Below are 13446 nucleotides of genomic sequence, written 5' to 3'. Positions count from 1 at the left end.
GTGGTATTCATGCAGATCTAATTTATATGAAGCTGTATCTTTACATAGTGCTCTGCAAATATATATTGTCATGTTCCATGTCCAGATGAGTTTAAAATCAAAGGACTTGATCATGTAACCTTTTGCACATGAGAAATTGCATAGGAACTTGTTTGCACATACAAATACAGCTCTCATGACTGAATGGTAGAACCAAAATTTTCATTGGCTATGTTTTTATATACCTGAGTGTAGCTACCACAGAATTTTTACAAGTTATTGATCTGAGTTTACTGCCAGTCAACATATAATGTATCAATCTGAATAGCCAAAAACCTACTTTGCTAAGACACAAGAAATTTTAAAAGCTTTCTGTACCCATTGTTATTATAGGAGTGTACTATTCCTAATGCTAAGCAGTTGGCCACAGCGTGTTGTTGTGATTTAAAACATCAGAACTGTCTGCTAAACCTTTAATATTCTTCACTTATACAAAAAACAGACCCCCCTGACATTACCTAAGGAGACAATACAGCTAAACGACAAATTAATTGAAGTTTTGCTATAATAATTGTTGAGGAAACACTTTCATTCTAAGCCTCCATTTTCAGGCACTTTATATTTTTCTGCAAAGTATTATACTTGGGGTTGGAATCTGTCATGTTTGTTTTCAGACTAAAGATGCTGGCTCTCCAGATATGTGCATATGTCAGCATGCTTAAATGTGGCAAGACTTAGATTAAAAATGTAGGTTTCAGAGTAGCAGCAGTAGTAGTACAGTAGTCTGTATCCGCAAAAAGAAAAGGAGTACTTGTGGCACCTTAGAGACTAACAAATTTATTTGAGCATAAGCTTTTGTGAGCTACAGCTCACTTCATCGGATGCATTGTACTACATTGTACAATGTAGTGTAAATGGCTCTGGATTCCTCCCTCAGCCTACCTGGCTGCCCCTCTAATCCTTCCAGCTTTTGCATATCTGAATGTGCAACTGCATACAAATTAAAGAACAACTTCAAGACAAATGTTGTGCACCTGTACTAACCAGCATGTCCTTTGCCACATGGAACACGTAGCATTTGAAATTGCAAGTTTTGTTTGGACCAACAGAATACTGTTTAATTCCTACTATACTTTTCCAATTTTTCAGAAAGCACCGGCTTGGGAGAGCTGTGGCAGAAGCTGTTGGATTGGGTGGTTCAGGAATTTCGTAATGCACTGCTACAGCAACAGTTCCAGGGCCAGTTGTGTATGAACATGGCCCAAGCACTCGGTGAGAAAATGATTTGCCATATCAGTGCGCTACAAGATTGCAAGGTCACATGTTGTTATAACCAAAAAGAAAAGGAGTACTTGTGGCACCTTAGAGACTAACCAATTTATTTGAGCATGAGCTTTCGTGAGCTACAGCTCACTTCATCGGATGCATACTGTGGAAAATACAGAAGACGTTTTTATACACACAAACCAGGAAAAAATGGATGATTATCACTACAAAAGGTTTTCTCTCCCTCCACCCCACTCTCCTGCTGGTAATAGCTTATGTAAAGTGAGGATTTGTGCAGGAAATGGCCCAACTTGATTATCATGCACATTGTGTAAAGAGTTGTCACTTTGGATGGGCTATCACCAGCAGGAGAGTGAATTTGTGTGGGGGGGTGGAGGGTGAGAAAACCTGGATTTGTGCTGGAAATGGCCCACCTGATGATCACTTCAGATAAGCTATTACCAGCAGGACAGTGGGGTGGGAGGAGGTATTGTTTCATATTCTCTGTGTGTATATAAAGTCTGCTGCAGTTTCCACGGTATGCATCCGATGAAGTGAGCTGTAGCTCACGAAAGCTTATGCTCAAATAAATTGGTTAGTCTCTAAGGTGCCACAAGTCCTCCTGTTCTTTTTGCGCATACAGACTAACCCGGCTGTTACTCTGAAACCTGTTATAACCACTGTCTCTGTTCCCTGTTTCTCCATGAAATGGTGTATTGTCCTGGAGTAGCAGGCACTATGCTAGCATCTTGGTAGACTGTGGTTGGGTTAGTTTAAGACCCCACTTAAGTTATAAATGATGGCATCTGACACTTACCTACTAGCCATGTGCAACACTATATTTTCATTTACTGTTTTCATTTTCAGTCACTTGTAACCTTTTTAGATTTGTGAAGCGCTGTGGTAGATGGTGTCCAGCTAGTTCAATATGAAGTTTACTTTCTTTGTGGGGATTTTAGAATCTGCATATTTCTCAAAGTTTTGTGAAGGAATCCTAACCCTGCTACTGGGAGATTTGTCATTGACTTCAATGGGGCTAAGATTTCACCCATAATTTTTCTATCCTGAAGCAGGCTGCATGTGATGGTCTTACCTCCCCTTGTATGGTTGATAATGAAATGCTACTAAAGGTGCTGTTTACTCATAAGGCCTATAAAGAGCAAATTTGTGTGCAACCTTAGAGCAGAGAAGGAAATGGGCTATTGCTATGAATAGATGAAATGGATATTTACTAATGTATGATTTAGGTAGGTAGGGACACGAATCAGACAAAAGTGATATTTCAAGAAAAAATTGTTTTGTCTTATTAATCAACAGCCGCTCCTGAAAGGAAATAACTACGTAGGTCTGGCCTGGAAGGTGAGGCACTGACAAGTGAGAATTAAACTGCGAAAGCCCATAGGCTATAGTAGAGGACACAGATACTCTGAGGCATGTGGTTGGCTTGAACTGACAGACGCATACAGGCTGAGAGAGAAGAGATTCATTTTTGGGCCATGCTATAGGTAATGTCCATATTCTTAACTGAAACCTAGTGCCAGCCTAGTCATGCTTTCCATGGTATTAGTCTAAAAACACTTAATTTGATACCTCTTTATTCTGGGATTTGCCCCCCGCTCTGTTTGTAAAATTATCTTAAATGTAAGAATATTTTATTGACCCTCTGAACTGGTCTTTGACTATGAGATGGGGCAGATAAGAAGAGGTGTTGGACAATGAAAGTAAATTCTGATCTTGGGGGAAGTAGACACCAGAGTAAGTAATGGCTTGAGTGAAAAAGCTAGAGGTTGTGATATTCTTCCCCAAACAAAGCTGCAGAAAAGCTGCCAGGTCCATTATGGATAAGGATAGAACTAATTGACCTGAAAGTTAATAGGCAAGATTGCAACCAAGATTGAAATTAAAACAGACTCTTTTTTTGTTATCTGGATGCAAAAAAAGGTAAATAAAAGCTGCATGTACCTGTATCCTGGTGGCATGAATCCGATTGCTCAAATGATTTTGTTCAAATGTTTAAAAAAAATTTACATTTGGCACAAGACTAAGCGCGAGCAATGTCAATGTTAGTTTTTTGTGTACAAAAAAACCTAACCATGCATGTCCAGTCTAAATTACTTTTATTTTAGATTAAGAACAAACAAAAATAAGAAAGAATAGCAGTAAAGTTTCTGTGAGAGATCTGGGTGTGTTTCTCCTCTGTAACAGACTACGACTTGAACTAGATGGCTGCTTTATCTGCTGCCATGCAGAGCTCTCAGAAACTTCTGAAAGGAATTGCACTTTCAAGCTCCACACATCCCCAGAAGGAGGCATTCTGAGGTAATTATGTGAGAGTGAAAATACAGGTTTGGAATAGACTCAGTGTTGTTGATCTCTTTACTTGTGCCCTGCCCTGTGCCTGTCCTGGTAGTAAGGAAGAAGGATATCATAATTGGATTAGCCATGTCATTATAATTATCCTAATTATACTGCCTACACACTGATGTGTTAACTATGAACAGGAAAGTCAGAAACCTGCTGAGATAACCAGACATGGATGAAGACATGAATTGTGCCCCTCCCATTGAATACCCATGGAAGAATGGCAACTGACCCAGGAAACACGGTGAGGTTCACCTTCTGTCATTTCCGCCAACTGCTGACTGAGGGAGGAAGGGCTTGGGAGCATATGGGAGAGGCAGGGGTTGTTTCCTCCTAACCTCGTGGCTCCCTAGGATCCACAGGGAATTGAACCCTGCACGTGTCCTCTGTAGTACAGCACCTGAGAAGCTTTGCTGTCACTGACCAGGCACTTCATGTAAACCCCATATTTGGGTGAAGTGAGGAGAAGTACATGTATGAAGCCTAAGTTATGATGTTTCTAGCAGACTTACTTTAATTGTAGAGATGCTTAGTGACAACAGGAGCAGCTAAGCTCTTCACCTGAAGCCCTCTACTCCCATCTAGCTCATGGAGAACCTTCACTGCCTACTACCATTGGAACCAACCTCTGAACTGTTAATACAGGCCAGGTGAGTGGGTGGGTGGATTGGGGGCTGGGAAGGAGAGCAGACTGACGTATTTTTAAGGTCAGAAGGACCCACTATGATCATCTAGTCTGACCTTTTGTATAACTCAGGCCATACAATTTCAGCCAGTGATTCCTGTCTGACGCCCATTTTGAGTTGAGCTGGAGCATGTCTTTAAAGGAAAAACATTGTAGATGTCTAGTGGGAGGGAAGTGTGGGGAGAAGGCTGAGGAAAAGGTCAAGGTCACAATGTGAAAGGAAGGTATGGAAGGGAGAGAATACATAAAGGTCATCTTGGAGAACAAATACATTCAATTTTCAAGGACTAAAAATAGAAACGATTATTGGTTTTACCCCAGCAGCTAGAAAACCTCAGCTGGGATCAGGGCCCCATTTTGGTAGTTGCTACACAAACACATAATGAGGGACAGTCCTTGCCTGGAAGAAACTGTGTCTAAATAAATAAAATAAAAGTCAAACCCAAACAAATCAGCAAATAGGGGTGAATGGTTAAAAGTTAAACAAAAATAACGACAGCTAAGAAGCGTTGTTTGAAGAAAAAAAGTCGGGGGCAGGGGGAGAATTGTGTTGATATCTCTTGTCTGTCTGTCTATCTGTGGCCTGGTCCTGCAAACACTTATGCATGTGAGTGATTTTACTCATCTTAATTGTGCGACTGATTTGAATTAGACTAGTCATCTGAGGAAAGCTATTATGTCTGTAAATATCTGAAAGATTGAGGCTTTAGACTGTAAGTTTCTTGGACCTATAAAATGGAGGTAAAGTGCCTCGTGCAATTTTGGGTGCTCTCTAACTAGGATTAATAATGACCCATCAATTACTACAGGATAGGAGGATGTGTCAGCTGTTTCTCACCTCTTGCCCCCAGCACTACACCCCCAAACCACACACAGCTTCATCCGCACGTATTGTTACTATGGCAGACTCAAAGGCAGGGGGATGATGCTGTGGTGGCAGTATTTTCATTGCATTTTTCCTTGAAACAATAGAGACACCCGTTTATATCCATACTGCACTGATCCAGGAGCAAGGAAACCCAACTTGTTCCTACAGTCACTAACCTCCTGGAGTGGATACAATATTGCATTCTTACATTGCAGCAATTGTCTCAGGGAGGACACTGCAGCATTCATGGGAGATATTAGAGCTTGTTGAAAATTTTCTGAAGGAAAATGCTGATTTGATAAAATCAAAATATTCTATGGGAACATTTTTTGTTGAAATTTTCAACAAAATGGATATCAAAATGTATTGTTTCAGCAACCAAGCGCTCCGACATTTTTGACTATTGTTTTGATTTATTTTATAATTAATGATATGGTAAAACGGTAAGTGCTTCAACCTTACAGAAACTAAACCTTTAGATGAGGTTGTTCTGATATTTCCAACCAACATTGTCCAGAAAGTTTATTCTGTGGGAGATTCTAGCTTTTCATTGTGGTTCCGGATGAGAAGTTGAAATTTCTCACAGAATAAGATTTTTATTTTGGTTCAGGATGAAAGGAAACTTTCAAACGATGGAATTTCCAAGTTTCAACCATCTCTCTGATAGGAGGCAGCATTCCATGCTATAACTAATGGGGACACATCTAACATGCTCTGCTTCACCCAATGTAGTAATGGGAACTCAGACAGTCTGTTCAGCAATAGGTTTTGAGTGGAATACTATATTGACACAGACCAGGCACATGATGTGGCCAATGTGAGACAGGAGGGAGGTTACTACTGATGGTTATGTTGGGAGGAAGGCAGTGCTGTGTAGGGATTAGGGAACAGGGCTGGAAGCCAGTATTCAAGTGTTTATTCCTGGTTCTCATGCTTGAAATAGGAGGCATAGATACCCATGCTTCTTACCAACTGCTGGCTCAATGTGTGATCTTAAGCAAATCGCTTTGACATTGGTTTCACCATCAAACACTAAAGTGGGGCTAATAATTCATATTTCACTGGTATGTTGAGAGGCTTTGAGCATCTCAGATGAAAGGCATGACAGAAATCCAAAAAATGACTTATCCCCGTTCTATTGTGCAGTCACATAAGCATTCCTGCACACAGTCATAATTGGAGCTCATCACTTACGTCATGCATTTTGCTTTATGAACACACACGGTACATTTTTATTATGCAACTCATCTTTCAAGCATGTTTGTGGGGGATACTCTGACAGACTTGGCATGTTTTCCAGTAAATATATGGCACTATAGGGAGTAGCAACATATCCAGAGACAGTAGTGTGAGTCAGACTGCCCCATCCACTGAGACCCATGTGTACATACATGAGGATGCTTATGTTCTGAATCCAGTGATGCCATGCTGCTCATCTGAATGCTGCTCTACACATAGGAGACTCTTGTATCTCTGAAAGAAGTTCAAAAGACAGGTATAGTATGTTGCTATAGCAAATGACTGGCTAAAACCTGCTCACCTTTATCATGCAAAATTCCCATTTGAAGTTGGTGGCTAATACCCCAAGCGTCAGAAGGTGAATTAGAAAATTAATATCTGCTTTAGTGAGAAGCTTAATTCAAATATTTGTCAGGACATCCTGAGTGGTCTCTGAGATCCACAAACCAGGTTAGGCCAATTTTCGTACAAACAACGCAAGCACTTAAAAAGCTATAAAGTTACATGTATTATATCACCAGAACATTCCGATTGGCTGAGTATACCTGAAGGTCAGGGACTGTTACCAAGCATTCTGAGAGCTGATGAACCCTTTTGTGGATGTTGCATGGATGTAAAGATATTTGTCCCATAACTGCTGCTTTTATTTCTAAAAACTTTTGGAATTATCAATGTTTCATTGTTGCACAACTTGTTGCATGCTTGGAAAACCGAGACACATCAGTCAGCTGTTTGCTTACAGTACTGGAGGAGGAGAAGGAACTATTTATGCGACAGCAGCCTACTGTTTCCCAGTTGCACAGTTTTAACATTCGCAAGAAGTCAGACTCTGATTCCAAGAAAGTGATGGCTGATGAGTAGAGCTAGTCAAAAATGTTATGATGGAATAGTTTTTCCATCAGAAAATGCTGATTCAGTTGAAACTAGGTAGGAACATGCCCTGCTCTCTGGGTCCTCAGGCTGCCTACCTCCCTGAGGTGCCAGGCTTCTGGTTCCTTGGCTCCCTGGGTTCCACAGCGCCCCAGCCAGCCATCGCCCCAGACTTGTCCAATTGGTGGGCAGGCAGGCTGGCCAGCTCACTGGGCTATCTGACTCACGGGCTGGCTGGGTCTTCATGTTGCCTGCTGGGTGGGTGGTCTGGAGACAAGTTGGGTGGGGAGACAGGGGGCCAGCCCCAACTTTTTTGGAAAATTCTGTTTTGGTTCTTCTGAAATGGAATTTTTCAAAGATGCCTGTTCCTTAAAAAAATCTTTTATTTCCGACTTTTTGTTCCTATTCAGAGTGAAACATTTTTTGGAAATGCAGATTTTCTATGCAATGGAAATACCAGGTCCTGCACAGCTCTACTGATGAGTTATGTGAGGTTGTAGAGAATTAACAGCTTGCATAACAGCACCTGGCCGACAACTACTTGTAGCATACGTGTAAATGTGCAATAGCCTGTAGATATAATCTTGAATCCTGCATTACAGTATGTGAGTTTATGAGCTATTTGTATGTATGTGAAGTTTTGCATGATCTCTATTACAGAGTGAGAGACTGTAGGGTACCAATGTGCATACGCGGTGTAGAAAACCCAATTGTTAATTTGCACACCCCTCTTCCACCTAGAAGAGACAGCTGTGCTGGAGGTGATCATGGGGGATGGCACCTCTGAAATCTAGAGCTCCATAGGAGTGCCACTGACAGAGGCTGTTTGCAAGAGCCACCAAATCAGTACATCTCTTCACCAGTCTGGCCCCATCCCATCTTGGCCTGGCACCCAGTTTTGGGCCTCTGGGCCTTTTGGGCCCTGTGGATGATTTGTACTACTGTGCTTCCGTTCCAAGCAGACTTACTGAATCTCCGGGCCTATCTGAGCCTACCTGGCTCATTGGCCACCTTACACCACACTGCTCAGATAAGCCCTAGAGCCCTGGGCTTAAAATCCTTTGCTAAGAAGGTGCTGCATGCTAAGGGTTCCCATTTCCTTCAATAGCCGTTAAAGAATATATGGAATTCCTGGATTTTAAGAAATAACATACAGAAAGGATGGCAGTTCTAGATGCCTCAAACATTGTATGAATCAAGGAGTTTGAGGAGATCTTGAATTCCTGGAACTGCAAACAAGAGAAATTATGGGCACTCTAGCACAACGTGAGTTCTTAGAATGCCAGTCACACCAGGGCTTTTGTGAGCTTCTGGAGCATCTACAAATAATTAAAGTACACGCAATAAATGTGCTAAAAGACATTAAGAGACAGTGCAGTAATCCCTTAGAGCCACATGGATTAATTTTATCTAGCTTTTTTGGAGTATTATCATTTTTAAAAAAAATTGTCACTGCCTTGACTGGATTGACATAGACTTGGCATGCCCCTCAACCAGCTAAATCTCCAGCTGCCCTATCATGGCTGCGTGGTGGCTCCTTTGTACCAGGAGAGTGGCACAAGTGGGCTGGGCTAAGCACCACAGATCTGGGCCAGTATACATGTAGATGTAGAAATTTTTCAAGATGGATATTATCTCTGTAGGCAGATATTCTGTATTGAAATTTCTCTGCTTTTGTAGTGCTCACAAGCTCATTGGAAGGGAGCCTTCCTCCTGCAGGAGTTTATAATAATGAAGAAACAAATTGTAGGGCTCCCCATTTCTGCACATAATTTGGCAGAGCTCTCAAGGTCAACAATTTCAGTTAAACCGTTGTTAATGTGCCGTCACTAGCAGTAACATATTCCCACAGCTAGGCTGTTGCCATGGGAAATGAAGAATTGGTCTACTAATTGAATGAATGATACAGTAATGAACTAAAATTAAGAAAGGGGAAATTTTAGGCTCAGTATTGACAGAGCTCTCTCAGGCCAGGGGAAGTGGTAAAAGTCTCACTGCCTGAAACTAGATTGAATGAAATATTACAGAATGGAGTGTAGAGATCAGTCCTGCATTGGAAGGACTATGGGCTGAATGAGCTAATATGTCTTTTCCATCTTTAACTGTTATGAATCTGAGTCTGAAGTCTTTGGGCAGGTCTGTAGAGGCTGTACTGAATGCCCCTGATTCAACCTATCCTGCCTGCCTCAGACACATTTCAGTCCAAGTGTCTTCAGATATCTACCTAGGATCTTGGTTTAACTCCTGCCACTTATATATGCTTTGTGTGTCCATTCTCATGGCCCTGTTGTATTCGTGTTACATACTCAGTATGTAAATTCGACCACCTGGAAACCAGACTGCTGCTGTTGCAGTGAATTTAACAGTGCTTGCATCCTGTGGCTCACTGTCATGGCTTTTATGTTCATATAGGCATAGCCTTTCTCACCTCACACTTCAATGCAACCCCCCAAGTCTGCTGAGCCAAGAATAATCCACTGGTACTTATTTGCTCTGCACAAGTGAGGGCATGCCTGGGGTCCTGGTGTTGGCCTTCATCAGCCCACACTGAATTTTTGTCCACAGCTTTTTTCAAAGGAAGTGTGTTTTCAGTTCTGCAGAATCTATGGAAAGTTGGTGGTGTTTCTGTATTGTTATTTACTGCCTTGATGCACAGGCAGTATCTGGCCCTTTGATTATGATCCACAGCTTACTACTGTTGGTTAGATCTCGTTACATAAAGCTATTAACTACACTGACATTACAATTAGGGCTAGATTCTGTCATCCTCACAAAGATATCCAGGGACTACTTGCAGACTAGGTTACTCCTTAGTGTTAGAAGGGTGGTAGAACTGGACCCTTAATGCAAGAACAATTTGTTTCAAAAAATTGTTTAGAAATTATAGGAAAATTTCATTTCAGAATTTCAATATTTTTCTTTTTTAATATTTTTATGACATTTACATTATTTCATGACATCAGTAGTAGTAATGCATCATGTTCACTCCTACTACACTACTGACATAATATGACATAATAGAATAGCTGAAATACTCTATTTTTATTTTTATTTAAAAGTAAGGGCTGCTGCTACTTACCTCTTGTCTGGCTCAAAGTGTCTCCTGTTTGTGCTGTAAAAGGCAAACAGTCTGACACTTCGTGTTAAGTCACTATTTCTGGGTGTAGGGAGGCTTTCAACATGAACTCTTGCAGTTCCTTCCAGCACAGTTCCCACACTTATTTTTAGTGGTGCCCCCTTTAGATGGGTCGATGCTTCTCCCCATCTTCCCCCTGACCCCCTCATAGCATTCCTGGGCATGTTTGTGGCACTCTCTCTCTTTTTTCTGTCCAAGTTTCCTCTCTCCTGTCTTTTGTTTTAAATTCTACTTTCCCCCTTCTCATCTTGTTTCTTACCGGTGTATTTTCCCCTCCCTGCATCTTCCTTTTAACTGTTCTTGATGCCCTCTTTCAGGTAGCTCCCTCTCCCCGTCCTCCTACGTATGGGAAGGGCACATGCTACTTGTAGTGGATGTCCATTGGTGGCTCTGTGGGGCTGGGCCATAGCCATTCTCATGGCTGAGCTTAATGCTGCACAGTTAAGAATAGTTTGGCTGGTGGGCAGCTGCATGGGCCTGTGGTACTGCACACATGAGCTGCTACAACAGCTGCTTTAGAGGCTACCTTAGGAGCAGGGAGGGAAGGTAGGTGCTTTCAAGGAATCACCCAGTGCTCTACCCACAAGCACAGATTATGAGCAGCTGCTTTTCCTGTCCTCATTGGGGTTTTTTTCCTTTGTCCCACATGCACTCCTGAACTAGCCTGGGAACCTCCCCCTTCTAGAGACCCCATCCCTCAAGTTAGGAAATCCTATTATACTGGTAAATAGATTCAAAACGCTACATTAAAAAAAAAAATTCCCAGTACAGAATGGGCTGAGCTGAGAATCTGGGGATGAGATGTTTCACCATAGACATCTGTGGCGGGGATTCAGAGATTTCTTCCCATTCTCATTCTTTATGGAATTATTGTGCTTTTTGGAAGTGTTGGATAAAAACCATTATGGGTAGGTATGATTTGATGGAGATGTTAGGGATAACCCCTCTGAACATGGTAATATGCACTTACTGGCCACCAGGCACATGAAGTGTTACGATAGCTGCATCTTTCCCCTCACCCCAAGTGCTGGGGCACACGTCAGCAGATTATTTTCTCCGCATATAGGAGTCAGGGGGTGGATCTCAGAGTCTCTATAAATCACACCTGCCCTGCTGGGTGAATCAGTGTAAAGGCAACAGCAAGCTGTGTGTGTGCCTGGCAGCCAACAGCCCTGTTGCTCAAAAGTTAGTTGGGATTTTGCCATCATCACCACGGCCTAACTTGAAATTAATGGAGAACTCTGTGGGTAAGGTAAGAAAATACCCAGTGTTCTTAGTGACTGTTAGAAACCCTGCTGCTGTGGAGATTCTGTGTCAGTTCTCATCAGGTAACTTCCTACCTGTCAGCAGACTCAGACAGGATCCTTTGAGATGCAGATGTGACTGCCCGTGGTAGAATACAGCATATTTTTGTCCTGCTTTAGGCTACAGGGAAAATTCTGATGCGGCATTTGGGTGTCTTTCTGTACCTCCACTATCCTAGTGGAAGTTCTTCATGTCTGGGTTTGTGTTCTCCACAAATGAGTGTTGTTGGCAGGGGAGGGGATAATTCCTACTTTTTACTAAAGGTAAACAGAATTGTTAACAGTCTGAGTTATTTTCTCACAGGAGTATTTAAGAGAGGGTGACAGATGTAAAAGAAAAGGGACTACAGCGTAGTGGTGGCAGCACAGACTATGAGTTATTTCAAAACCAATATCCCAGCTCTTATACCTCATTTCACAAAAAAGTAAGAGAAAAAAGGGCATTCTGAGGTTTAAAATAAAGTGAGAGGGACAGCGTTGTATGCTGCAACTTGAGGAGAATCATTGATGGTCATGTACTATCTATAGCATTCTCACATACAAAACCCTTTATGGCAAAGTTAAGGTTGCAGTACATATCGATGGTTTGAAAGCTTAACTTTAGAACCATAGGTTAAAAACAATCAAACATTACAAATCCCTTTTTCCACCCAGTATGGGTGTGGACCTTTTCATTCAGGGTACCTATAATTAAGTATGAATCTTTTATACTGGCAGAGGGCTTCATGTACATTCTGAAGACATTAACCTGAAGAGCTGCCTATTATAGCAGCGAATGCTTTTTGTAAAGAGCATCTGAAGGGATATTTGCATTTTTCAGCATCTTGACAGGGAAATTATAGTTAAACCAGGAAATAGTGGTTTTATTTTTAAAGATAGAGTTCTGTAGAAAGCATAAATACTTCATAACATCTAGAAAATTCTCTTTACTATTCTTATGGTCTCAATGCATCACCATGGTTTGTACAAAAGTTTTGGTCATGGTTACTGTCCAAAGTGATGATGTAATTTTGATTTGATATTCACATCATGGCCTTTTCTTCTGGTATTGGTTGTAGTCATCACTAGAGCTGGTTCAACATTTTCTGATGGAACATTTTTCTGTCAGAAAATGCTGTTTTGTAGAGGTTGAAACTTTCCATGGACGTGTTGATTCTGATGAAATTTCATTTAGAAAAAATATAAAACACAGTGATTTGTTCTGATTCAGAACGAAAACAAATTTTGCAATCAGGGAATTTCCTGTGACATGGAAATTCCTCTTCCCGCATAGCTGTAGCAATCCCTCCTTAATAGTTTTTATTTCTTAGGATATTATGTCTCATTCTGAATTTGGTAAACAGCCTCTCACTTTATAATTAGCCGAACCAAAATGTCAGTATCCTAAAATAATGATGAATTTGCTGAGTAACTCTATGTAGTGTAAGATGTATTAGAGAAAAAACTTCATCAAAGGGGCAATGAAGTTACACCACAGGGATGGCTTTGGCCCAAAGAGTTACTTAGCTTTGATGAGAAGAAGGTGAAATATGGCCGGCCAACACTCCCAACTTGGGATCCAGCATGTACACATCAAGGACTTTATTTCTAGGTTTGATCTTAGAAGTTGTGCTCCCAGCTAGACTTTGCATGCTGTGAAACTGACTCTCATAGAGGAAACAAATAATAGTAGAGACAACAGTGGGACTGGTTTGAGACCATGGCTGAAAGAGCCATTTAGATCTGGAATCTAGAGTTT

General features: G+C 41.4%; 1 protein-coding gene across 6 annotated transcripts in view; it reads left to right on the top strand.

The window, feature by feature from the left end:
• LOC140913036 (cytosolic phospholipase A2 beta) overlaps window positions 1-13446 on the top strand; it is a 72868-nt gene that overhangs the window by 21021 nt on the left and 38401 nt on the right. The window contains exons 1-2 of one of the 6 annotated variants that reach the window (XM_073348669.2): window positions 3463-3564; window positions 3747-3850. The exons of the other annotated variants lie outside the window; for them this stretch is intronic. Coding sequence (XP_073204770.1) covers window positions 3827-3850 — 24 coding nt within the window. The 5' untranslated portion in view covers window positions 3463-3564; window positions 3747-3826. Of the gene's footprint in view, window positions 1-3462; window positions 3565-3746; window positions 3851-13446 lie in introns of those variants that run through there. 6 annotated transcript variants of the gene reach the window in all.

Source organism: Lepidochelys kempii, chromosome 6 (assembly GCF_965140285.1).
Source record: "Lepidochelys kempii isolate rLepKem1 chromosome 6, rLepKem1.hap1, whole genome shotgun sequence".
NCBI lineage: Eukaryota > Metazoa > Chordata > Testudines > Cheloniidae > Lepidochelys > Lepidochelys kempii.
The sequence above is the reverse complement of the archived record's forward strand: the minus strand, read 5'-3'. Positions and strand labels throughout refer to the sequence as shown.